This window comes from Triplophysa dalaica, chromosome 1 (genome assembly GCF_015846415.1).
Source record: "Triplophysa dalaica isolate WHDGS20190420 chromosome 1, ASM1584641v1, whole genome shotgun sequence".
Taxonomy (NCBI): Eukaryota; Metazoa; Chordata; class Actinopteri; order Cypriniformes; family Nemacheilidae; genus Triplophysa; species Triplophysa dalaica.
This window is the reverse complement of record NC_079542.1, coordinates 5646993-5673242: the sequence shown is the minus strand read 5'-3', so window position 1 is coordinate 5673242 and position 26250 is coordinate 5646993. Positions and strand designations below refer to the sequence as shown.

The 26250-nt window shown below is 37.5% G+C and overlaps 2 protein-coding genes across 3 annotated transcripts in view; both read right to left on the bottom strand.

Moving 5' to 3' along the window:
• Nucleotides 1-229: 229 nt before the first annotated feature.
• crispld2 (cysteine-rich secretory protein LCCL domain containing 2) lies at nt 230-16421 on the bottom strand. Its single transcript, XM_056757639.1, has 15 exons — nt 16245-16421; nt 13557-13891; nt 11737-11855; nt 11119-11251; nt 8579-8694; nt 7372-7472; nt 7143-7292; nt 6417-6477; nt 6262-6328; nt 6049-6179; nt 5918-5961; nt 5397-5469; nt 5246-5321; nt 2985-3115; nt 230-1675 (listed from the first exon to the last, which is right to left on the bottom strand). Exons 2-15 carry the CDS (start codon nt 13803-13805, stop codon nt 1624-1626), a joined length of 1503 nt encoding a protein of 500 aa, XP_056613617.1. The 5' UTR covers nt 13806-13891; nt 16245-16421; the 3' UTR covers nt 230-1623.
• A 6302-nt stretch (nt 16422-22723) lies between these two features.
• usp10 (ubiquitin specific peptidase 10) overlaps nt 22724-26250 on the bottom strand; it is a 33023-nt gene continuing 29496 nt past the window's right edge. For both annotated transcript variants that reach the window (XM_056746014.1, XM_056746023.1), the window contains one exon: nt 22724-26060. In XM_056746014.1, the coding sequence (XP_056601992.1) occupies nt 25873-26060 (188 nt within the window). In that variant the 3' untranslated portion in view covers nt 22724-25872. The remainder of the gene's footprint in view (nt 26061-26250) is intronic.

The window sequence follows — 26250 nt, the reverse complement described above, 5'->3', positions numbered from 1 at the left end:
TCTGTGCCAAGAATCCATTTCATAACATATTACATCATACCCCAGCGATCCTGACCTGCTGTCAACCTGAGATCTGTATAATACTATGTACATGTATAATATATAATATAATGTTTCTGTGGTGCATGAAGAGTTGACATGAGTGTTTGGGTGGTCTATGAGAGTTTTGATATTTTTGTTGATAAATTTCCCACTTCACGTGGTCATTTGGATTAATTGAAGAACGACATTGAAGATTTTCTTTTTATTAGGCAGTATAAAACTCATTGGCCCAAATAAATATATTTTTACATGAAGCGAAAGTCAGAAATCATTTTAAAATTATACATTTTTATATTCTTGTGCAAAAACAATTTTCTAGTTTAAAAAAGCAAGTACCGTTCACATTCATCCTTTAAAAACACTGACTTGAAACAAAAAGCAAAACAGAATATTTACAAATTCCATTTTCAAAAGGAGCACAAACATTTCCCTAAACACAATATTACTCAAATGTAATGCTGCAAAAGGACTGAGGTAACCAATTTAATGGATTATAAAAACAGGTCAAAAGGCAAAATGAAGAATAAAAGCAGCAAGATGGAGGCCTTCAAAAGGGTCACACAAAAACTACATTGTGCTAAATCCTAGTCTAAAAAAGTTTTTTTCTTTCTAGCAGGCCCTTATCTCGCCAATGAGTTTCTGTTCCTGCTTTTAGCTTAAGTACCTTTCTATTACTTTCCAGAATAAAAGTGGTTAAAACAAGAAAGGAAATGATACATAAATGGGGTTTCTATACAGCATTTAACCAAACAGGAACATGTTACACATTAAAAGACGGTTCATTTCAATTGGGCACATTTCGTGTCACATTCATAAATATTTGATTCTGTTCCACAGAATTTGTAGTTGCAAAAAAGGGGTTAAAAGGCATAAAATAAATAACTAAAAAATGTAGGTGTCGTAATGACAGATGAGTCTAAACTTGAACCCAGTCCCTCCAGAATCTGCCGGGACTGAACATTGTTGCAATGTTTTTGCACCTTAACTATAATGTCTGAGCATTGTTGAATTTGGACGGCTCACGTGCATTATAAAGGAAAGATCTCTTTACTTTGGAGGTCTGCCTCCTTCCCTTTTCCATTACTCTGCATAGAATCTGTCTGCCTGCTGCAGATTCAACATATCCCACCTACTTGCCACATCACATTCAACTACCACCTTTACGAAAAAAAGAACCAAAACATTAACATGAAAGCAAAGAGACATTAAACAAATCTATTTACAGATTAAACAGTGTTATCATTATCAATTCTTTGAATAGACATGAGAAATTTGCATTCATTTTATTATCAAATCTGAATAAGATATTATTTAAAATATAAACGGACTGAAACGATGATTAAACCAGCACCGCTGTTACATCATCTCTACCCCACTGCATCAAAAAATATTACACACAAACAGATCAAACTTTTGGAAACGCTCTGAATAGACCAATAGGAAGAAAGGAAATTTTAACTGGTCATTTGGTCATATGTACAGTAAGTGTCTCTTTATGAGAGGTTGCGTTCCGCATTGACACATTCTGCTTTTTGAGAGCCATCAGGAGTGCTTTTGCTTTTCCAGAAATGGATGAGAGACTCACTCTCTAACAGCGAAGACACGGAACGAACCACCTTCTGTATTGGTTTTACTAAAAAGACAGAGACAAAATAGATTATAATAATAATAAAATCAAAATTTAACAAAAAAAACATCAAAGAAAGAAACAATAGGAATTTGCAATGTGTCAGTGCAGCTAAAAGGCCTCTCTAACAGAAATACTTCTGCTGCTAAGTAAGCTTACAAGCCTTTGAATTATAATGATAAATACTACTTATTTATTAACTTATTTTATAATTGGGACCGTGGACCACAAAACGAGTCAACTTTTGAAATTGAGATTAATACATTATCTGAAAGCTGAATAGGTAAGCTTTCCATTGATGTATGGTTTGTTGGTATAGAACCAAGTTGGCCGAGATACAACTAATTAAAAATATGGAATCTGAGGATAAAAAAATATATATATATTAAAAAAATCGCCTTTAATGTTGTCCATCATAGGCGCCTTTCGGAGACTACTTTTTTTGCAATAACTTATTAAACTCCAAGTAAAGACTGTTAATTGTAAAATTTTAATGCTGTTGTGACTGGTTTAGAAAGGTAAAGTGTCGAATTATCTTGATAAATCAAAAAATGTGTAGAAACGCTCCAAACAACCTAAAACATTATTTTATTCAGAGCAGTTCTGGAAACAGACATTAAAACCAACTCATTATTTCATGTTTTCATTCCATTCGACTTATTCCTTCCACGATGTTTGACCACTTTTTTTGGCCTGGACGTTTTCTCTATTTATTCTGAATCAGACCGGCCTTCAGGTGGTGGTGTATGGGGACATATTGGAATAAAACTGCTTCCGTTGGCTTCAGTTGTGCCATAATTACCCTTGCATTGAACCGCTAAGTCAGTTACTCACAACTTTTCCATCCATTGGTAAAATAAAGCAAATCCTGTTAATACAGAAAAGTTAACACAACTAAACACCCCCATTCCCCCATTGTGTGACTAGCATGAGAAAATCTCTTTAAGCCCTTTGTTAATGACTTTTCTAAGATTCGCCCATTGAGCAGTCAAGGCCGGCAACTTGATAAAAGCCAGTGATCAATTTAGTTGAGGATGGTTTTTAATTCAAGCGTAAGATTTCATTACACTGGAGCGAATTTCGTCTATATAAGCAGTTTGCACGCAGCATTGAAGTGCTGGTCTAGAGTAAGCAAAGAGTCCCTGTGTGGTCCACCCTCAATGAGAAACCACACCATCACTCATCAACCGCTGACGTGCCACGGACAGATTTGGCTGTCGTAGAGTTCAATCATGGTCATTTTCGAATCTGGGTTATTGAAGGAAAGCTAAGGAAGGAAGAGCAAAGGTGAATCATAGAGATTGAGGACGTGTACCTCTCAGATTGTATGCCGTTCTTCATAGTCCCAGTGTAACTTTTCCTCTTATCCAGAGCCAGGACATCTACATAGCCCCCACTAGCTTTGATCACTCCGGCGTGGATAGCTGTTCGACAGATACTGGAACCCTGGACACCAGGAATCAAAAAGGTATTCTTTAGTCGACATTCTTCCCTTTAAGTTCTTAGAAAGAGGCATTCATGTGCACTTCTATTACATTGGCCTACATTCGACTGATCTTCATGCTAGAGGTTTTATTCGGTCATGTACCACCAAATGACACAGATATATAGATTGTGCATTTGGATGCAAAGCAAAACAAAACCCACCACAGATTTACAAAAACTGATGAATGTTCCTTTGAACAGAAGTATTGAGTGGTTACTAAGTAAAAAGTAGAGATACATAAAAGTAGAGATGCATCATAAGATCGACAAATAACCGGTATTTGTCGATAAAAGCACATCATCAGTTATAGGCCGATAGTTTAAATACAGCCCATTATCAGGGTCGATTTATCCTGTCAATCAAAAGAGGACAGGAAAATAAAATGACTTTGTGCTCTTTATATAAAAAATGTTAAAAAACATCACCAGTCTGATGTTCAATATTAATTCATTACATGAATTAATAACATTCAGAAAGTTACAAAATATGAATTTAATCTTTGGAATCGGTATCAGCAGATATCCCTCTGAATAACATAATGTAACAAATTATATGTAATGTTACAAAATCCCATCATGGCTTCATACCAACATCTTTTGCAACAGAAAGTTCTAGAATTTTCTGACAGTGACAATTGGAAATATTTTTTTAAATATGTGAAAAATGTTACAGTTTTTGTTTATCCGCCGTATGCCGATATATCGTAATCAATTATATAAGTTTAAAATTGACTTGAGCTAAATATACACTAAAACATTGATGCTACATGAAAATAAATATGACCACAATAATTAGCACCACAGAATTGTACAATCACTTTAAAAAGGTCGGGCGAAAGTAAAGCTTGTTACACTGTGTGATCGGTATCGGTGGAGAAATTTTGTATCGGTGCATCTCTATTTAAAAGTCAAGGTTTGTTTAAATCCCGAACTTAGAAACAACGTCTTAGCAAGCACCACTGATATATAAACAGTCTAAAGCAGCCCAGACAAATGACATCACTTCTTAGTCTGCAGTACACACAAGAGAAGGCCAAAGCTCAAGAGCTCCAGAAAAGGCACGTTGGCCTGAATTCTTTCTTCAGACGACCTTAGCGTTCATGACCATGTCATGGGCACACACGCACTTTCTATGCTTTTATTGCTGACAAGGGCTACATTTTTTGCTTCTCTTAGTACATAACACAATCCAAGTCTCCCTCCATCTCTAACTGGAGTCTTAACCCGGGTCCCCCCTGCGGTCCCTCACCTGGACCGACAGTAATGAAACCCCACAGCTCATAGCACACGCCTGGGTGCCGCTCATCCAGTTCCGTTATTATAAGCAAACCTTTAAACAAAGGCTACCTTTATAAATACTAAATATAAACCCCAGAATATTGAGAGTTAATAAGCGCTCTGATCTGAAGCCAGCTGTGCAGGTACTCAGTCGAAACAAGACAAGAGGACCAAAAGGCTACAAATTCAGACAACTGAATAATCGGCCCGTTCTGCACACACCTTTAGACATAAGATTCTCAGGTATTATTGCTGACAATAATCAACTGACTGTACATGAATCGTATGTGAACCAATTAGAATCAAGGCTATCTGAATTAAACTTCATCTCTCTTAACTGTTCCCTAAACAGTTAAGTAGTCTCTGAGGCCAACCCCTGACCTCAAGTATGCATGAGGCAATGCAATTGAACTCGACGTACACATCTGCTGTTCTGCGGTCAGTTTACACACTAGCAGAGAAATTAGTGTAGACAATGTCCATCTCCTCTACAACTTGCACAGACAAATCTCGCGGTTGACCCTTACCGCAAGAGCAACATGCTCACTTTAGCACTCGCAAGTGCTTGACTGCAATGGTCTGTTCTCCCTCATTTCCTGTCTCTCAGCTCTTGAAGTTGCTCACAGAGACTTAAATTCTGCAGTTCTTTCTCACAGTCCCATTGAAGCTAAGCAGGGTTGAGCTTGGACATTATCTGGATGGGAGAACTTTTCTTGCCCAGGGGTGTTCAACACTGTGTCTGGAAGTCCATCATCCCCAAACTTAATAAAACACACATTGATCAGCTAATTAGAGTATATGGCTTATACTCACATCAGCGTAGATGTTTGTGCCGACCACTGGAGCCCAGTATGAAGGTTCATTTATGCAGTTCGCAGGGCAGGAAACTCTGAAGAGAGGCAGAACTTTGTTAGTATGAAGACTTGGTTGAAGAAACTAAGTATTTAAAGGGATTGATTTGTACCTTGGACAATAGAAGGAGGACGTCTTGAAGGAACAAATCTCAGCCACTGTCGTGTAGCAGTCTATGGATTGCTCTAAGGAGGGCAAATAAACCATTGGTCAGCTTCTAAAGTGCTTGGTTGAATGACTCGTGTCCAGTGTATGAGTGGTGAAACATTTTCAAAATGATGCTGAATCATTATTTATCTAGACATTATTTTTTGAAAACTTTCATCAGGACAAGGGGTAGACTTCAAGAGTTTATGTGCAAAAACAAATAACTCCATATTTTTAGATTTTCAAAAATGATGTTTTTTATTAAGTTATCGTGTTTTTATTGTTATAGTCAGCTGTGTTTTTTGAGTTTTTATTGCTTAATCAAAACAACCGAACTGCAGTTTGATTGATATGACCTGGAATGCACAACAAGAATTTTTTACTTTTTCACAATCCGCAGTTATTTGTTTTTGCAAAGAAATTCTTAATTTGCATGTGATAAAGATCAACATAATCAAGACCAATATGTTTTATGATTTCGCTTACCTTCCACTTTGGACACCATGAATCCATTTCCAGGTTTATATTTACTAAACAAGCACACAGATAAGGGTGAACAACTGAAATGATAGACAGTCAGAACTACAATGATAATGGAATCACAATATTCAGCTGACCTCAGGGACTCAATGCCATTTTTGGTTGCTTTTACGAAGAATGGCATGTTATCTTTTCTTGTGGTGTCCACGAGGCCTCCATTATTGTCAATTACACCATGATGAATAGCAGCACGACAAATACTTGATTGCTACAAAAAAACGTCAGCGATTAACATACATTTATATAAGGAGGTTATGAAAGATTAGAATAGGTCTAAGGTGTATACGTACTACATCATAGTAAAGTGTGCCCCACACTTTTCCTCTGCTGTCCATGCAGTTGGCCGGGCAGTTGTACCTATAAAAGAAAAAATGATATGATGTAAATGTCTTTAAGTTATGTCTTCAAATCTTTAATGAAAACAACAAATTCCTTTTTTACTGACCTGTTACAGGTTGCTCCTTTACATTTGTCCCTCATTTTTGTCTCACACTTTATATTTTTCGCTGCAAGGACAGTAACAAGAAGTATTAATCTTTGAAATTTGATTGTTCTTTATTGGTAAGAAAATAATAAGAAATAATAATAACAAAATAAAAAACATTAAATTGAAAAATAAATGACAAAAAATATGTAGAATCGCCTAAAAGTGTTCTTGTAGCTCAATTGCCATTGCAAGGCTGTCGATTAATCATATCCAGAATAAAAGTTGTGTTTACATAATATATGTGTGTGTACCGTGCATAATCATTTTATATTTATGAACACCACAACATACATGTATATACATGTAGGAAATGTTAAAATGTATTTATTTATATTTACCAATAATTACAATTATATATTAACTTTTATTATTTTTATATTTGATATTTTTCTTAAGCATAATATGCATGTATCTGCATGTGTTTATGAATACAAAACTAATATGCACAGTATACACACCAATATTATGCAAACACAAACTTTTAATCTGGATGCGATTAATCGCGATTAATCGGTTGACAGCCCTAAAACACACATACTGTAATGAAATAATGTATATTTGATTGCTTTGTTACCAATTCAGTCATCTTTCTGCGTTCATCTAACGGACAATTATTTTCAATATAGTAGTGAAAATTATACATCCTATGAACATTGTGATCTGAATTGAAAGGTTGTCACTCACCTAGATAGGTGGTGCTTGTAGACTTGGGTGGGGAGAGTTTGGAGTTTACAGGTCTCTTAGGTTTGGATTGTTGTTCAATTTGAGGCTGTAGTGGCTCCTGGGGCTTCTCCACCTCATTCATATCTCGAGTCTCCTGACGTTCAGAGTCTCCTAAACATAAAACAAAACTTATGAATTAAACAAAGAATTTAATTAATTGTGTTGTTAAATTACCTTTATCAATCCTCACCCTTATAACAGAGATTGTTCCTGCAGACTCCTCCATAACTTGGTGGGCATTGAGAGCAAGGACGGCCATGTTGGTATGGGGCTTCCCCGATCCAATTTCCCCTAGAAGAGGGAACGGGTTCAACGTGACTTTGGAAATTACTGCAATGCTTCAAAATACTCTACTCTCCCATCACTCAAATGCTCTTCACACACTTTCAAGACTGATTTAAGTAAACAAGCCATGATTGCCAAATTAAATCATTCATCATCATCACAGCAAATTGTGTCCGTGCTTTCTTTTTCTAAATTGTTCGTTTAATTGTTCTAGTAAAACAAAACTTCAGAGCCTCAGTGTTTTGGGATACCGGCTTCAATTTCAAAATATTAAGTTCCACAGCAACTGGTTAAAATGGGATATTTCACCCGGAAAAAAAAAATCTTAAAGTTTCAGCATTTATTTACCCTCATCAAACCTGTATGGATTTCTTCTGAAGAAAAAAAAAATATTATGAATAATGTTGGTAACCAAATAACACGGGACACCCCTAGTGAAAAATAAATATACTAAAATGTATTTTAAATACAGTTATTTCATGGCTAAGTAAACTGCACATACATCTTATGTACTTAATGAAAATACACTGCGATTGTATTTGTGGTATACTAAATTGGTATACTTATAGTCTGCTACATTGGAACAACTAATTTTGTACTTAATATACTTTAATTGTCCAGAAACAGTGCTGAAGTTCAACTTAAGATAAATTTAAGTGTAATTGATTGTGCTTAAGTTGAACTATTGCAAGTATGCTTCAGGTACACTTCAAATATCTTGCAATGAAAGATTGATTTTTATAAAAAAATCATAAAAACTGAAGTTTTAATTTAAATAGAGGCTTAATATGAAGGAAAGTTTATTGTGTATAAATATTGCCCCAAATAAAGTTTTATTATAATTTTTTATCAGTAAGTCATGTCATTAAATCTGTTAACACATTTTAACATACTTAGTATGAAATAAATGCATTTGAAATGAATTGTTTTTTACTAGGGACCATTGATTTCCATTGTATAGACACAAAACATATCTAAAAAGATCTTATTTTGTTTTCCACATAATAAAGAGTCATAAACACGTATTGAACGACATGAGGCTGAATAAATGATTACAAATTTTTTTTTGTGAACTATACAGAATAGTCAACACAAAGAGTTAATTGTCTTACTTGGGTGAGTAGTTGCAAACAAGATAGATGGCATTTTCCCAGGTCTCCCCCCATACGTTCATACGTGGGCACATGTGTACAGCGCAGCCCACTCGATTGGTTGTGGCCCAGACCAGCTGGAAAAAAAATACATTCATTATTATTAATGAGGTGCATCACTAATATCATTGCACACACCCAACAAAACAAACTTCTATTTCTTTCGTATACATAAACACTTCAATCTCATTGCTGTAGGTGAAAGTCTAAGAGACTTTAATGCCCACTGACTGCCCTCTGAGGAGGAAGTGTTGCCCAACAGGAAGTGATCTTCACGCTGGGGCAGCGGCGGTAGATTTATGGGACCACGGGGGCAGTAAATAAAGACTGTTCTCTTTCATTCTGCCCCGTAGGGCGGAGGGAGAAGCACCTCAAGTGTGACCGGGGTAGTTTCCTGAAAAACGTGTGCGTTTCATCCACTCATATCCACACAAACAAAGTAATTCCTGCACGCAGTCGTTGCGAAACCTTCCCCCACAATTGGGTTCACCGGGTGCGACCGTCTGCGCGGGCCAAACCGTTTGACTGCGAAATGAAATGGAAGTGCTTATTCAGGCTTTTTTTTATACATACGGTGGGTTTGCATCCAGTCCTGTAGAGCGCAGGGCAGAGCCTCTATTTCCCTTCTGCGCTCAAATACTCTCTCAGGAATGTGCTTCCTGTGCCGAGGCAAAATGCCACAGGCAGTGTCGTCCACAGGACAGTGATTCAGCAAAGTAATCCGCTTCGATATATCTTACTCTCCCGGCAAACTGGACGCAACACTAGGGTTAAAATTCAAGTAGATCACCTGAGGGATCTTCGCAATGCACTTGAGTGAATCACCCTGGTGAAATAACCAGGGAATATTGGTGGCCCTGCACCTCTGAGTTCTGCGTGTTCAAAGGAATTTGGGTCAAACAGGAAAATGATCCAGGACTCTGGGAAGGGTTCCCGAAGACTGCGACCTGCATTCAAAAGGCCAGTGAGCAGGCCCAACGTGTGTTTTTACAAACTCATCTGAGCGATAAAACATAGGGAGGACGAGAGACCAGTGCTCAGCCTTTCTCTATATCTGTTAAGATTTTTCTCTCATACTTGTTTGTCTTCTGTTATTGTTTCTCTTTGACCGGTTGGTGTCCCTTTCTTACGCTTTTCTTTATCCATCTGTTTGATATGGCAACTATGATTGTTTTCATAGTTTCCACATTACTAGAAAAATGGGCAGAAGATGCCACTAAAACAGTGTCGGATAAAATCGTGGCCCGAAAAAGTATTTGGCCTCCTTAAGTATCTGAATAATTAATTTATAAATGTATTTCATTGCATTAGATAACAAAATACCAAATCAAAAGGTTATTTTAAAGGTACAGTGTATGACATTCAGCAGCATCTAGTGGTGAGTTGCAAATTTCAACCAACTGCTCTCTCCACCCCTCACTTTCGAAGCACTACGGAGGCTGAAACAGGACTAAGATCTTGTCACGTTTTCGATTACTTCGCTGAAGGAGATCACGTATTTACGAAACGCGCTCTCTAGAGCAGTTTGTCCGTAGACAGAAATAGCCCATTCTTCGGTAATAAAAACATTCATCATGAAAGGTCTTTATGCATCTCCAAAGACAAATTTATGTTTATTATATTGCATTTCTGTCAATAGATCTTCCAAAAAATTACACAATTGACCTCTTAACAAATGATGCTATGGAAATGTTCCACTAAATGTGTCATGATTCTGCCTCTCTTGGTCATGATTTCCTTAGTCTTGTGGCAGGATCAAGACAGACCCACGTGTTAAGTGTAGAGAGAGACATGGCATCCAAACCGAGTCCGAATTTTTTTATGATGGGCGAAAATATCGGAGGCAGTGTGTAGATGTGATTGACAAAATGTAAGGTCATATTTATTTTTTAACATGCAGAAATTTCGAATTCAATAGGCAATAGGCTATAATCCTAGTCCGGTCACAGTTTTGTGTCAAATTTTGTCTAGTTAAGTCTGTTTATTCGAGTTATACGAGTCAAGTTTATATTGTTCTACCCCCTCATAGGTTTTTGTTTCCCCCTGTGTTTTGTTTTATGTGAATAAAGTTTAAGTCTTGGGTTCCCCTTCCACGATCGTGACGAAACGAGAAAGTAATTAAGGACAGTAAATTCACAGTTGTTTCTACTGTTTTCGAAAGATGTACTTTTTAAGAGCTCCAAAAGTGGAAAATACATTTTAGGGCCCTGTGTATAAAACACGCATACATGCTCTGGTTGAGCCCGCATGCAATGCTAATGAACACCAGTGGTCAGGTCTGCATTCCACATGCTACATTTTAAGGGTGCTTTTTAAGGTGTACCCGCAGGTCACACGTGCTACTTGTTAAACACGGCTGGTACAGTAAGCTGACATGTGAACACCTTTGCACGCAATGTTTTTTCATGACAAAGTCAAGAATGGTGTACAATAAAGCATGATTTACTCCAACAGGGATAATCGTTCATAAATTGTCTGTACAACTGGAGTCTCTCACCCACCTGGGTGTAATGTGTGCACATGGGTCCAGTGCAGCGCTCGGGGCACCGGGGGTCGCACTCATGCTGGTAAGGGTATGTGTAGTCCTTCACTTCATCATACCAGGCCTGCACGTGGTAAGCAGGTGAGCGGTACCTATTAGAAACAGAATCATAAGATTTTGAGTATTAGTTCAAAAATTGTTTTCCTCAGTGTTTAGCAGATTATTTATGCACATACATTTTGGCAGATGTTTTCACACATTACAGTGTTTTTAAGATACATCTTTTAGCAAAATGTCTTAGTTAAGCGTTAAGGGTCCTCACAAAAATGTACATTCTCAATACATTCAAATATTGCATTAAAGCTGCAATACACAACATTTGCCTCTCTGTTTAAAACATAAAAGTTACTTTACATGTGCTGAAGTTCAAATGAACATTTTCCATTTTTGTTATTATAGATTCAGCATCGTGAATTGGGGTATGGTACCATTTTACTTGCAAACAAATGAGATATAGCATTTTTTGTTATGTTTCAAAACTGTAAATGTATTTTTTTTTTGGTTTTCCATAGGTATCAATGACTTTGGGAAACCTCTGTCTTTGTGTGGAAAATGTGTGTGTGGATTCAAAGTGTACCTGCCCCAGTGTACTGCCAGATTCTGCCCAATGGACATAAGAAGATCTTGGGGCCCATGTTCCCATTGGCACTGTTCCGCCCAATAAGTTGCTGACTTCTCCAATTCATCATCCCATACCTGGTCATACAAGCAAAAACATCAATATCACGCTCAGACCAACATCGCACTCCAGGTTTAACATTTTCAAACATTTGCGTTGATACTTTTACAAAATCTGGAAATGCTGATTGTAAATTCCAGAGTCATTCCTTAAGCCTTCCCCTTGCTCTCGGGTACTGGGAATGAGGCCCAATACAACTAAAACATTGGCTTCAGGCACGCACCTCAGAGCTTGGCTGGCATCCATTGTAAATCCCCGGCAATCAGGGTTAAATGAAACAAATTTCCCCAGCCTATTTCCCCACCTAACGGGAGGGAGAAGTCCATTCACACACTCATTCACTCCACAGAACACTAGTTTTCACCTCCATGGAGCTCTCAGTAAATTTCCAACTGCATGATGGGTACAAGCGCTTACACATACTACAACCTTGATTAATTTCTCAAACCTTTACTTGTTCATTGATGCCTGGCAAAGACTTCAGAAATTCTCAAAGGCACCAACTCAACAACATTAACCAGACTGCTCTATGTATCTTTCCAATATGTATCTTTCCTTTTCTCTGTGCATCTTTGAAAATGCAACGTGAAAAATCACGGTCTAAGCTGGAGACTCTTTAAGTCTTAATGGTCCAGCGTATGAAATTTACCAGCATCTAGCGGTGAGATTGTGAATTGCAACTAACGGCTCACTCCACCACTCCCTTTCAAAAGCACTACGGTGGCTGACACAGGACTAAGATGTCGTCACGTTTTCACTTTTTTGCGGAAAGAGATAAGGTATTTATGAAACGCGCTCTGCGCAGAAGTTTGTCCGTTTAAGGCTACTGTAGAAACAACATGGTGATCTCCATGTAAGGGGTCCCGCGGTGTATGTAAATAGAAATGACTCATTCTAAGGTAATAAAAACATAACGATACACAGCATCTTTAAAAGCAGCTTGACTATCAAGGACATTTATGCTCAAATATGTCTATACAAACAGTAAAACACTAATCTCTGACGCTGTTCTCTACCTGTATCAGCAGGCATCTAAGTGTCAGTAAAATTGTCTCCACATTAAACAGGCATCTCACTACGCTAGGTGCACGTCACGACTCTCCTCCCTCCCCCTCTCACACCCAATGAGTTCATCATTTCCAAACAGGACTACACTTGTAAAATAAACACATTTCTTTCCATAAAAGCAGTAAGAGATGGCAATTAAACAACATTAAGATATTTACTGCGGCAGAAAAACGATGATCGCAGCTAACACAAAATGCAATTTGTATAAATTAGTGTCATTAAGTTTGCAGATTAAAGCTCAGGTTTTGTGTGAGGTCGATGTAAAAGCATTGCTTGTTCGGAAGGCTAGACCCATAAATAAACACCTCTGTTCAACCAGATTTAAGACTTTTATGTACATTAGCAACTAGATTCAAGGGATATTTCACCCAAAGACTGAAATTCATCCATCGTTTAATCAACCTCACATTATTCAAAACTTTTATGACTATATCTTTCTGCTGCAGACAGATACCCCCCATTGACGTCCATTGTATGGATACCAAAACCACAGAGACATTTCTCAAAATATCTTCTATTGTGATCCACACAATACGGAGTCATATACAGGTTTTGAATGACATGAAGGTGAATCTTTGTATTGGGTACATATTTGTTCAACAAGTAGTAAGGTTTTTATAGGGGCAAAGAGAGTCAAAACGTGTTCTTACCATGTACTCCATGTTTGATGCAGTGGGGTACACTTCACCCCTCAGCTTATTGTGTAGCTGCAAAATCTCCTCGCGATCGGACCACGGGATGGCTCTGCGGATGCGTGAATGTGCATCTGCATTTGTGCCGTTGGACTCATCCTGGTAACGTTGCATTAATCGCCTCAGCTCCGGGGACTCGGGCAGGAAGAGAGAAGTTGCCAACCTGGCACTCAGGAATAGCAATGCAAGTGGAACGAATTTATGCATGGCAACAGCGATGAGGACAGGTTCAGAGACGGACTACAGTGGACAGCCTTGTGAGAGTGTGTCTTCAGGCCTCTGTTCTGAAAAATCTGGAAGGAAATATGGTTTCCATGAGCATAAGTGTTGGAAGAGTTGTATTAGCATATGCCGGATAGTAAACACATGTGTTTGTTGTCACAGAAATAAATACTTTGATTGCTTTGAAAAGACATTTAATTTGTAAGTATCAATGTTGACTTTACATACACCAAAAATAGCTCAACACAAACAGAAGGCAAGAAACAAAAATAGGAAAAGTCTTATGGAGACTAGTTTGGATGTTTTTAGTGTTCCTGAAGTCTAATGTCAGGGGTTCGAACTCATAAAGTATAGACTTAATAAACTGTAAGTCACTTTGGATGAAAGCATATAGAAAACGCAAAAATGTAATACAGTAGCTTCTTTATTAAAGGCACAGTTCACTCAAAAATGAAAGTTCTATCTTTGTTTGGCTGAACACAGAGAAAGATATTTGGATGAATGTTTGTAAATAAACAGTTCTTGTCCATCATTGACTACCATAGTAGGAAAATTGACAATGGTTGTCAAAAGTGCCCCAGAACGGGTTCCTTTCCTACATTCTTCAAAATATCTTCTTTTGTGTTCAACAGAACAAAGATATCATAAATTAATCTTTCAAATCTTTCTCTGTGTTCATCAGAACAAAGACATTTATACAGATTTGGAACAACTGGAAGGTAAGTAAACGAAGACAAAATTTACATTTTGGGGTAAACTGTTCCTTTAAATTGATTCATTTTTGGCATATCAAACCCATGTCTCTTCTCAACCCCAAGAGGAAAATAAAATATTTTGCATTCGCTTGCATGCATACATTTTTAAATTAAAGTATTGAGGTAAATATACCAAAAAATTATACATTGGTTTAATATCTCATTTCTTACAGTGCTCTACATCAAATATTTCATGTTTGTCACCAAAGACTCCATCATTACTGAGAAAATGAAAATATGTAGTTTATCAAAGCCTTTCCCGAAAAATCCCATCGAAATCTTCATATAAAACTCAACAAAAGGAGCATTAAGCCTGATCTGATCTTTTAGATGTCATAGTTGGATATCCAGCAGGCTTTTGTTCGATCCACACAGTGAATTTTGTTTATCAAACGTTTAATCGACTTATTATAGGATAAAAAAATAATTTATTGGTTACATGGAGAGAGGGGGCTGGAGATGCAGACTCTAAAGGAATAGTTCACCCTAAAATGAAAATTCTGTCATCATTTTCATTTCAAACCTGTATGACTTTCTTCCGCAGAACACAGAAAAAGAGAAGAAAGTTGGTAACCAAACATTGTTGCCAGACATTCACTTCTATTGTATCGACACAAAACCAATGCAAGTAAATGAGTGCAAGATAACATCATTCTTCAAAATATCTTCTTTTGTGTTCCGCAGAAAAAAGAAAGTCATACAGGTATGAAATAACAAGGTGAGTAAAGGAGGAAATTATTTTCATTTTGGGGTGAACTTTTAACAATTGAGTCCCAACTCAACTGAGACCATCTGAGAATTAAATACAAGAGCAAAATAATTTACTGTTGCTGTCATTTTATGATGCTGTCCAAGTATTTGTTTAGAGCCTACTACAGATTATATGGCAATGTCTCAAAGATGTGGAATGATATGGCTCAGAATAATCCTGCTATAAGGACATATAAGGACCTACAACACATGAAGTCTCTCTCTCTCTCTCTCTCTCTCTCTCTCTCTCTCTGTGGAGCTTTGACACCCAGTCTGAGTAAACACATGCATTGCTTTAGTTCTAGCTGCATCTCTCCTCATTCTTTCTTTCTGCTTCACATCTCATCCCTCTCCCGAATTCAATACTGTCATTCCAGGTAAAACAGCCAGGAAAATGCCAGCCGGGCACCTGGTCTACATAAGCATGAGCCAAAATGTTACCAGTAGATTAGTTAAATGGCAATGTTGCACACCGTATCTTTACCAGTGCAACACGCTGCAAGCAAAGCTGCGAATACTGTGTTTGTATGGCAGCTTGGCAGGTGAACGCATGTTGCATTGTAAAAAAATGCTAAATATTCCTCAGAAACTTCTGTCCAAAACCATCTCACAATGTGCATGCATTCCCACTTCATACGTCTTGCCAACATCACATGAAGCCCTCATCTAATAAAGACAGAACATCATATTGCACATTTACATTCATGCATTCGGCGCATGCTCTTATCCGAAGTGACTTGAAGTGCATATAATGTATACATTTTTTCTGTATGCCGCTCACTGCTGTAAATGGACTATAGCCCAAATAAAAAAACAGATGCATCCAACTTTAATTCATCTAAATGCAATGCATTCAAATAATATATTTGTAGATTAGGAAACTTTTTAATAAAGAGACTGGAACACAGTATAACCTTACCAAGATAGAGACGTCTTCTTTCAGAGGTGGCTAACTCCAGAGATTACAGGAGCTGCTGGATCTTCTCAGCTGGAATAGTTTCCTTCAAAGTCAAACAAGTGCGAATATTTGTGTCTGTTTGGCAGGGCTCCCGGACGAGCAGTGGAGACTCGGTTCGGACTGAGTGTGTGGAGTCAGCTCAGCTCATTTATAGAGGAGGAGATCTAGGTGAAGAGGAGGAGGACGGATGGATGTTACGTTGTTGAAACAGCTCGAGGCGCGCGCGCTGACGAATGATGTCAAAATGAAAACGCAAAGCACGTAAATCATCGCAATCCTCCGGTTACACAACGATGTGAGTGATGTTTGTGGATGAGTTATATAGTTGTGCAACGTATTTTAAGCCGTCAACGAATGAATTCAAATTAGTTTTAGTTTAATGTAGTTTTATAGGAGATTTTAATCTTTTACCACGTTGTCTATTTTAGAAGCGACGATTACAATGCGAATACTATAGTTTATAAGCACAAAGTTTATTCGCTTTTATATTGTTGAATCATATTTCATTTAAAAACATTTTTATATGTCATAAAACGATTCCAAGAGGCCAAACATACATATGTGACCGTCTTACATACATTAGTAGTACTACGCACTCAGCAAACACTTAATTGTGCGTTATGCAATTGTTTGTCGGAAGAATAATGTTTTATCAATATAACATTTTTTGTTGTTGCTGTGTTTTATGAAACTTAAGTAGTTATGTGAAACAACAGTTTCCTTAAAGCAATGTCCTGTAAAGCCAGGATTTTATTCAAGTCAAAGTTTATTAACAATATTTTTCGGGAGATGCCATGGTTAAACTTTGATAATGGTTACTAATGTATTCACATCAACCCTGTGAGATCATGATGATTTCAATCCTGTCACAAAACAATCTATTGAAACGCCTTGACTTAAAGCAATACAATGTGGGCACTTTCTGCAGGTGGAAAGATAAACAATCTTCCATTTTCTAAATGATTTTAACATAAAAGATGTACACATTGAATTCAGTCTTCAAGTTTCACCATTCGAGCCCATTTACATTCATTCTGATCATTCTTAATTTGCAGTAAACCAACCGTTGGTCCCAAATTAGTTGTCCCCTAAAAGTGATAGTTTAACCCAATCTGCAACACTCTTAACCGTTCAGTCATTACATTAAGACCACATTCAACTCAAGATTCTTGACTCTATTTGTACCCATTGGTTTACCTCAACCAATTCCCAAAAGTGTCGATAAAGGACACAAGTAGCTTAATTTTAGAATGACGGCACTTTGAAATGGCCTTGTTGTAGAGTTCAACAAGTAGATGTGACCATCAGCAAAGAAGTCTGGTGTGTTTGAAAAGGCTGAGCAAGACGGATTTCTTGATGTGCGCCAACCACTAAATATTTCACATCTTCAGTGCAGACAATATAGGGTTTAGATACTTTACACAAGGGTGTGCAATTTTGGTTCATAGGAACCAGAATAGGATTAGTAACTGTCTGGCGACTCTAAATCCAAAGCATAAAGTGCTGACAGGACAGTTAAGGAAGTCTTTTATTTAGCTGTTATCATTTTAATCTCAGATTTTATCCTAGCAAACCATGTTTTCTACACATTAAAAACTAATTTTGATATGATGTGCTGCATGAAAGATGTATAACACTAACAAGCATGGGATTGTGTAACATGCATAATCTGCTGATCCAACAGCTTCTAGCTGGTCTTCTAGCTTTCTAAACCAAACTTACGTACTTGAATCCCTCTTTTACATGAAAACCGAGCTGTGACACCCTGAAGTCCAAACACAACAGCAATGCAAAGCGATGACAAAGGAAGGTCCTATTCTAGAGATTTATAGCTTAGTTTGTGGCTCAGCCATTAGCTTATTAAACATCATGTTATTTTTTTATGAGAGAGGAGATATGGGGACCAGCGCATCCCTCCTTGCATCACCAGAGAAACCTTCAGTAAACTCAACAGTTTAAACACAGCGAGTGTTCTTTGGCTGGCTGTACTTCTTTTAAGAGTCAACAGAACACCCGAAGCGGTGTCCTTGGTGCTTGTTCATGGTGTTTGTACTGGCTTCTCGGGACCTTTGACTACATCACGATTTCGCTCCATTGGCTTTCAGAAATGGTACAAAAAATAATCACATGTAAACCATTGGTTTTCGATTACAATAAAACTTAATTCTGTAAATTATACGGGCAGAATTTTATAAAGTCAGATTGGTGAATGTGGTCAATGAGAGAAGAATTTGAACTGGGATCATGAGTGTGTTTCAGAATAGCACACTACCACACTATTTTATACCTCACTATTGCGTGTCTTTTTTAAATACTGTATCTGTATTTTTTCTTTATTTGTGGTATTACAAAATACTGTGGTGAACTCTGTATCCCAAAATGCAATGTGCTTACGTTTTGCCCGTGTGATGAATTAACAAGAAATAATTAAGACTCATTTTTACACAAACTTGGACTAATGCATCAACATAATTGTATTCCTGAGACAAAAACTAAACTCAAATAGTAACATCATGTGACAACATGTGAGACTACTGTTATTTATGTCTTGTAAATGCTGTACAGTATGTTGTGCTTACAATGCCATGGTCTTGGGTCAGATCCCAGGGGATTGCATATACTTAGAAACAAATGTATAGGATAATGCAATGTCAGTCGCTTTGATAAAAGCGTCTGGCAAAATGCATAAATGTAAATGAATGTAACATTTTTACCCAATATTTATACCTCTTGTATCCACTGGAGGGCACTAGCCCTGATTTCCACATAAGATTTTCAGCTTTGCATGAGGTCATGGTCCCAGAAACCTCTTTGTATGTCCCATATTGACTCGCACCAATAATCCATGATCTTTCTTTGAAAGCAAATAAAATGCCAAACAGAAAACCTGCATGACACAAATACCCTAAACCAACACTGATTCTGTCATGTAAGAAAGCAATTTCCAGTGTTTATTCCAGCACAGATCACAAAGCGTGACCTTGACTAAGTGATGCTTCAATCCAGATGGTGAGTGTGGGATAAAAGTGTACAGCGGTCACACACCGTCCTCATGAATAAAGTTAGTTGTTTATCATACTGACAGGGGTGACTATAGGACGGTTACAATGTGTATATGTTTTACTATAGTCACTCAAAGGTGCTGTGTAGAGACCCTCACACTGAGATGTGATCAATCATAGAAACATATTTTTTCCTTAAAAATTTTGACACAACATAATTTTCTATAATCATATTCGAACCCTGAAATATAATTTATATACTATACCACCTTTTTATACTGGATTCATGGTCCCTCAGAGATTACGTTTTTTGTAGCCCAACCCGGAAGTTAGCCTATACGAATTTCTCCCAGACTTATGGAAGAACGCAAATATTAAGATCTGTGATGAACAAATGTCCATGACGTTTGCACGTTTTGTCTATCAAAATAATCTTTACAAATTAATACATAACGCATTAACGCATAAACATAGCTGCTGAGTTAAGGCTGTGTCTTAAAAGCTATTCTCAAAGACTAGCAATTAGTTAGAACTAATAAATCTTCATATTTCAGTAAAACCAATAAATTTGGTGACTTAACGTTACTTGTAAGACTAGTCAGTTTATTCAACCGGCCCCTGAAGTAAAATGCTAACATAAACAGACTACACCACGGTCCATCGATATCAACGCCACCACCACCAACTTTTATAAACTTTTCTTAAAAAAGTATTCCCTGGTAAGTAATTACTCCCTAAATTAATCCACATCAAAGTTTTTAGAGATTTGTGTCCATGTTGCATCACTTGTGAGATCTTTAAACGTCCCCGCCAAAGTCGATTTAAGCAAGTTGTTCGCCATCGCCATTTTAGAGACACAGTAAAGGTTTAAAAAAATCACGGGTTACAGCTGGTGCGTTTTATTTCATAAATTAAAATGTTAAAATATTCAACGATTTTGTTAACAGTAGACCTTTTTTCAGGCGATTTACCAAATAACCATTGACTTTGGGGCAAAGGAACCGGAAGTGCCTAACCCTAACTCTGTTCCATCTTGAGTTGGCAAAAAGAAATACGTCATCTTTGAGGTACTCTATAAAGAACACCTAAAACAATTTTATTTAATTTTAAGTTAGCCATAACTAACAAAAGAAGAAACCATTAAAAGACTGAGTAACTAATGAACTACATTAAATACATAATGTTCAAGTCAACATCTTGGATGTTACAAAAGAGCTGTGCCAGGATCCACACTGTAACATGATCATTAGAAACAATCTGTCTGTTTTGAATATGTAGTTCCTATTGAGCTGACGCACATGTTTGACATTCTTGTGCAATCCAGACTTGCTTCATGCAGTTTGTTTGAATGAACCAGATTCAGTGCCAACCCTGAATGTGGGGAACTGCTCCATGTCAGGCAAATGCAAATTGTGGGATGGTCAGAGGCACCAAGACAATTTATTGTTGCAAGAAAATGTAAAAGGATCTCTCTGCTGTACTAAATGGCATTCTTTTGTTTAAAGGTTGTTCAAGATGCCAAGATAACCATGGAGTTATACTACATCATTATAAGATCATCAGAACCCAATGCATCACTGTGATGGTGAGGATTCAGGTTGCAATTCAGCAACATTTTTCAAAAAGTCCCTCATCATTTGAGATAAAACACTGGAAGACATTATATATGGACCATATAAATAAAGTCAATAGCCTATACTCAAGGTTCAATAGTGTAACTTGGCCCACAATATAAAATACAGCTATAGGAACCCTGATACACCAAAATACTCTCCATTCAAAATGCAATGTAATAGTTTAAATAAAACATATAAAAATGATTATTTTATAAACAATGGTTTCATAAAGGGCAGCTCTTGCTGATGAAGTGTTTATAAATGAGCAAAACTAGAAAAAGTGCTTTATAAATGTTTTCATGACTTTTAAGGCCTGCAGAAGACTTTAAAAATGTATATTCCCAGATTTTATGTTTTGAGAACCTTGGTGGTTTGGTAAACGATCTGTTCAGAACAAAAAACACGTTGAAATCAGTACACTATGACCTTAAAGGCACTTTGTTTGAAATATATTCTGGCTACAAAATACAAGCGTCTAACAATGGAAACCATTCACTCATTTTCTTTAAAACAAAAGAAGTTTGTTTAAACGTTTAGGTGATCTTAAAGTGATAGTTCACCCAAAAACGAAAATTTCCTCAACGTTTACTCACCCACTTGTCATTTCAAACCTTTACGAATTGCTTTCAATGTTGTTTTAGTTAACCTAAAATAAAACGTTCTGGTTCATTGACGTCAAATAAAATATTGAACTAAAAATTGTTGGAAAAACTTAAATGCTGCCTGAAAAATAAACTGTAGTTTAAAGCAGAAAAATCATAATAAACAAAAATAAAAAAATAATTAATCTTTTAGAGCAACATTAAAAATAAACCAATAACTAAAATTAACCCAAAATAAGTCTAAAAATAAAATCTAATTTAAAACTAATATCAAAACTATAATAACTGTTGCTTTCTTCTGCAGAACACAAAATAAGACATTTTGAAGAAAGTTAGTAACCGAACAGCATTGGACCCATTTACTTCTGTTGTCTGGACAATTTCTCAAAAAATCTTTTGTGTTTTGTCTTTCTTTTGCGCTTTGAACAAGCATGGGGGTTAATAAATGATTAAATATTTTTTCTATGGAAGTCTCTTTTCACAATGTAATTTCAGCACCCAAGGTTGCAGCCTTTACATCGGCTACTAAAATGTAAAATTCCACATATAAATCGAGTGACGCTTCACCCAAAATTCTGTCATCAGTTACTCAAGCTCTTGTTATTTTAAACCTGTATGACTTTCTTTTCTGTGCAGAACACAAAGGAAGATATTTTGAAGATCGTCCCTTCACTTCCATTGGTTTGGAGTTCATACAAGTGAATGGTCAGCACTGTTCGGTTACCAACTTTCTTCTCTGCACAAGAGAGTCATACAGGTTTGAAATTACAAGAGGGTAAGTAAATGATTCTGGTTGAACAATCCCTTTAAGTGGAACACAAAACCTGCGTTTCAATAAGCATGAGTGAGGGGGTTCCACTTTCTTAAATAATGACATAGCGCTCCTTTACAAAACAAACAAAAGGGCATGTAATCCAACAACTGAACACTGGACTAGCAGGCAGCCAACTCAAACCACAAGTCCATGCAGAATGGCCAAACTTCAGAATAAGAACTGTTTAAAAAATGTTTAATACAACACACAGCGCCTGTTAAACAAGAAAGCTGAAATTCTAACTCTTCTGGTTAAAATGCATGTTAATGGGATGCTGAGGATGTTTTTTTTTTGGCCGTGGTTACACTGCACATTCCTTAAGCGACGTGCCGTAGAAAGACTAAATTGTTTGACCGGCCTCAACTGAAACCCTTTAGACTTACCTGCTATACAAATAACTCCTTGCCACAATTTGTTTATTTTTTATTTGAACATTTGACAAAAAGTAGAAGGCTGAAAGCCGAGGATGAGACACAGCATATAGTTTGTATTTAGCTCAAATTCCCAATGCATCAATATATCGGCAGACATGAGGGTAAGAAAAGCACAAAATGAAAAGAGACAGACATAATTGTTAAGCTATACACCACGACTTTCCTTGACCGACATCAGTGAAGAGAGAAAAAAACTAAAGTCTTAAGGGTTGAATCAACACAAACACCTTCAGATCTCCACTTTGAAGACTGAACAGGATATGAAGAGTGCATCAAATGAACCCGAATACATCAAATCAATACATTTGAACCAACACTGAGGAATAGCGGAGATTTTCTAGCACTCCTCAATGAAAAGAGCATCTGAAACTGAAAATCAAGTCAAGTTCTTGGTGCATACTGTATGAAGCCATCGAGAGCTTGGGGGCTTAAAAACTAAAACAAATCTTGCATTTCGTCTTGTAGCAATGATGATGCAACATTGACTGTTGATGAGTTCTGTATCCTTTGCTTTCAATTGGGGGATGCGCTTTTAATGTCTCTCTGCAGATTAATAACCAAATCAAAGTTCATAAGGATATTGGGTCAAACACGACATGGCAATTGGCATTACACAACTGAAAAGAAAACTAAATCGACCTCTTGTACACATTTAATCTCACATTTAAATTTCTGCAAGAAACATGGAAAGCAAGACTTGATGGAGCTTGCTAGGAAAAAACAGGCTCATTGAAACAATTGTGGTCAGAGAAAGGACCATGTAAAGAGCTCAGCACAAAAAAATAGGGTTCCTGGAAGCTACATCACCTTCTATAACTTTATAACCTTCTATAACTTCTATAACTAAGTGTGTAATGTGAGTGTGTGTTATCCAATTAATTGTTTGTCACTTTTCGACGACACCCAAGTGATATACACTGTCAAAAAATCTTTGCTTACTTAAAACTCGAAGTCAATCAATTGCCATTTCAACTTTTTTTTCCATTACGTCAACTGATCAAAATAAGTTTGACAGTTTTTGTAAATGGTAAAACCTCAGTTTAAAGCTATATCGACTTTGAGATGACTGGTAGCTTTTAAGGCAGCAAAGATTTTTTTTTATAGTGTGGAAGGCATTGACTGAACAATTTCTCCAATGTAAAAATGGATTTATACATAAAATGTGTTAAGAGTAGCACACTCTTCTTAATGAAACATCAAGAGGATTTCTTTCAAAACATACTCCATGCAAAATGCTGTGTGGGCCTGGCCATGAACAAGAAGAGCAATCTGCTGCATTAGTTACAAAATAGATATAAATACTCTTCAGGTCAAATGGTACTTTATTGTGTGGAAATCCGAATTTAAATTACAAAAAAAGAACAAAAGGCTAAAAGAAATAAATATGGTCAAACGTAGCACTTCTATAACTTTATTCATTATTGTGCTTTAACCTTGGGTCACTTTACTTTCAAAAAATAACTTCAGATAGAACAAAAAATTAGGGGAATGAGAAATGAAAAAAAAATCAACTCCAAAAATCAACAAAATACAATCAGGTATAATATTGACGATGAGGATGATGCTTCTGAAACAGACGCATTCATGATTGGTTGTTTCTGCACATCTGTGATAGCATTTCAGGCTCTCCTAAGCAGAGGTGATTTCACCTCACGGTAACGCAGTTTTAACTGGAGTATAAGACATTCTCTGCCACTCATTCTGAGATGTCATCCTCAGAGCTGCACACAGAGCCTCAACAAGTACACTACAGGCTGACTGCTCAGAGCGGGCTAACACACAGAATGAGATGCAGATCGCATCGTGCACCTGTATCAAGACAGCTCCTTGGCAGGAGTGGCTTGTTTCTTGCTCCTCTACTGACATCAAAAAGCAGACGGCTGGTGAGTGTTATTCCTTTGATACAGAAGCGATCTAACAGAAAGCGTGACAGATGGCCAGAGGAGACATCAAGTAAACAGGGGTTAATGTTCATGGTGATATTCTAAACGACATTGATATCCTCACCAGCATAAAAGTGGATGCGTGTGTCAGAGAGTCCGATAAAAGCCTACATAACAAACGAAACGCCCCAACCGGGGAGCCGAACGAGTTGACCGCCGCCACGATTCGGATTGTTGCCTTTCCGTTAATACTTTTAAAACTTAAATATCTGCAAGGAACGTGCAGACGCACATCCGCGTTTTTATTAACCAGTTTAATTCGTTTGCGTGCACAAAGCTTTTAATCGTTTATATTCTAAAGCGCGTTAAAATTGTAAGATAGTCATTCTAATTCTACACCCAAAAATCACACAGGTTCTCTCAAACGAAGGCGATTTTTTTTGTTGTTTTTCCCATTTTGCTTTCGCCACTTTAGCACACCGCACATAGCGCCTTTTCTCTCGCCCGAAGGTCATGTTTCCTCGATCTTAAGGGATCTGATGGGATTGCGAAACACGGGGGAGAGAAGAGGAGGTAGAGGTGATCGAGTAGTGTCTTGCGTTAGGAGAAACATTGAGACATCTGTAGCTTGCTGGTGTGCTGGGCCTCTTATGCTGTCGTCAAGAATTAAACGGGCTCCACTTAACTGTCGCAAATTAGGCCGACGACTCCCCTCGCTAAAAGGCAAAACACTTCATTTTTTTCTATGCCATTTAAAAAAAAAGTAGATCAAAAGAAACAAAGAATGATGTTCTCCAGCAGTCCGTCCGTTTTCGACCTCAACCGGTCCCAGTTCTTTCGCTTAGCCAGTCAAACATGAGGCTGTGGACATTAGCAGTGATTCAGGTGCGTCTAAACTGGTTCCCTCCAATGCTAAATTGCGCCCCCCCAACCTCTTCGCACCCGTGCGGGGCCGCGCGTGCAAGGAAAACAAGTCTTTAGATACGTCTCTTGTGTTTACCTCTTCCCCAAACAAACAAACAAAAAGAATAAACAAAGAAGTCGGAAAAGCTGGCTCTCTGGAATAGCAGGATCGATGGAGGAAGGACAGTGGTGAAGTCGGGCAGTGTTCTTGGGGAGACACGTGGGTGTGAGTGTGTGTGTGTGTGTGTGTGATTGTATGTGTGTGTCTGCATGTAAAGTGTGTTTGAATGCACGTGTGTGTGCGCACATGTGTGCGTGTCGTGGGGGTGTGGTTTCTACAGCAGGTCCACGCGACGGTAGTACAGCAGGTAGGCAGTGCGCTCTGCAGTCTGCTTGACCACCTGGTGCTGATTGATGATCTTCACCGCCTGGTCATCAATGCGCAGCCAGCCGTTCAGACCGATGTGGAAGACATCTGTAGTGTAGTGGCCACCTGTAGCACTGTTGCCATGGTGATAGACGACTGCAGGAAGACACGAGAAGGAGCGTTCAAAGAGCGACAAACATATTTTAATACAGATTCATGACCATACATAACTCTTAATAGCAATTTCTTGGCTCGTTTCAGTAAAAACTACTGAACTACTGTCGTTTGCCACATTCTTTCCTCGTATCCTCTTGTTCATCAGAACAAAGAAATGTATACAGGTTTG

Bases quoted from the DNA above. Each gene is read 5' to 3' on its own strand.
- crispld2 (XM_056757639.1), bottom strand. From the start codon at position 13,805: ATGCATAAATTCGTTCCACTTGCATTGCTATTCCTGAGTGCCAGGTTG. The intron at 11,856-13,556 runs GTAAGAACACGT...TTGTATGACCAG, and splicing joins CATCAAACATGGAGTACATG to GTATGGGATGATGAATTGGA. The intron at 3,116-5,245 runs GTGAGTATAAGC...CCTGGTGTCCAG, and splicing joins GCACAAACATCTACGCTGAT to GGTTCCAGTATCTGTCGAAC.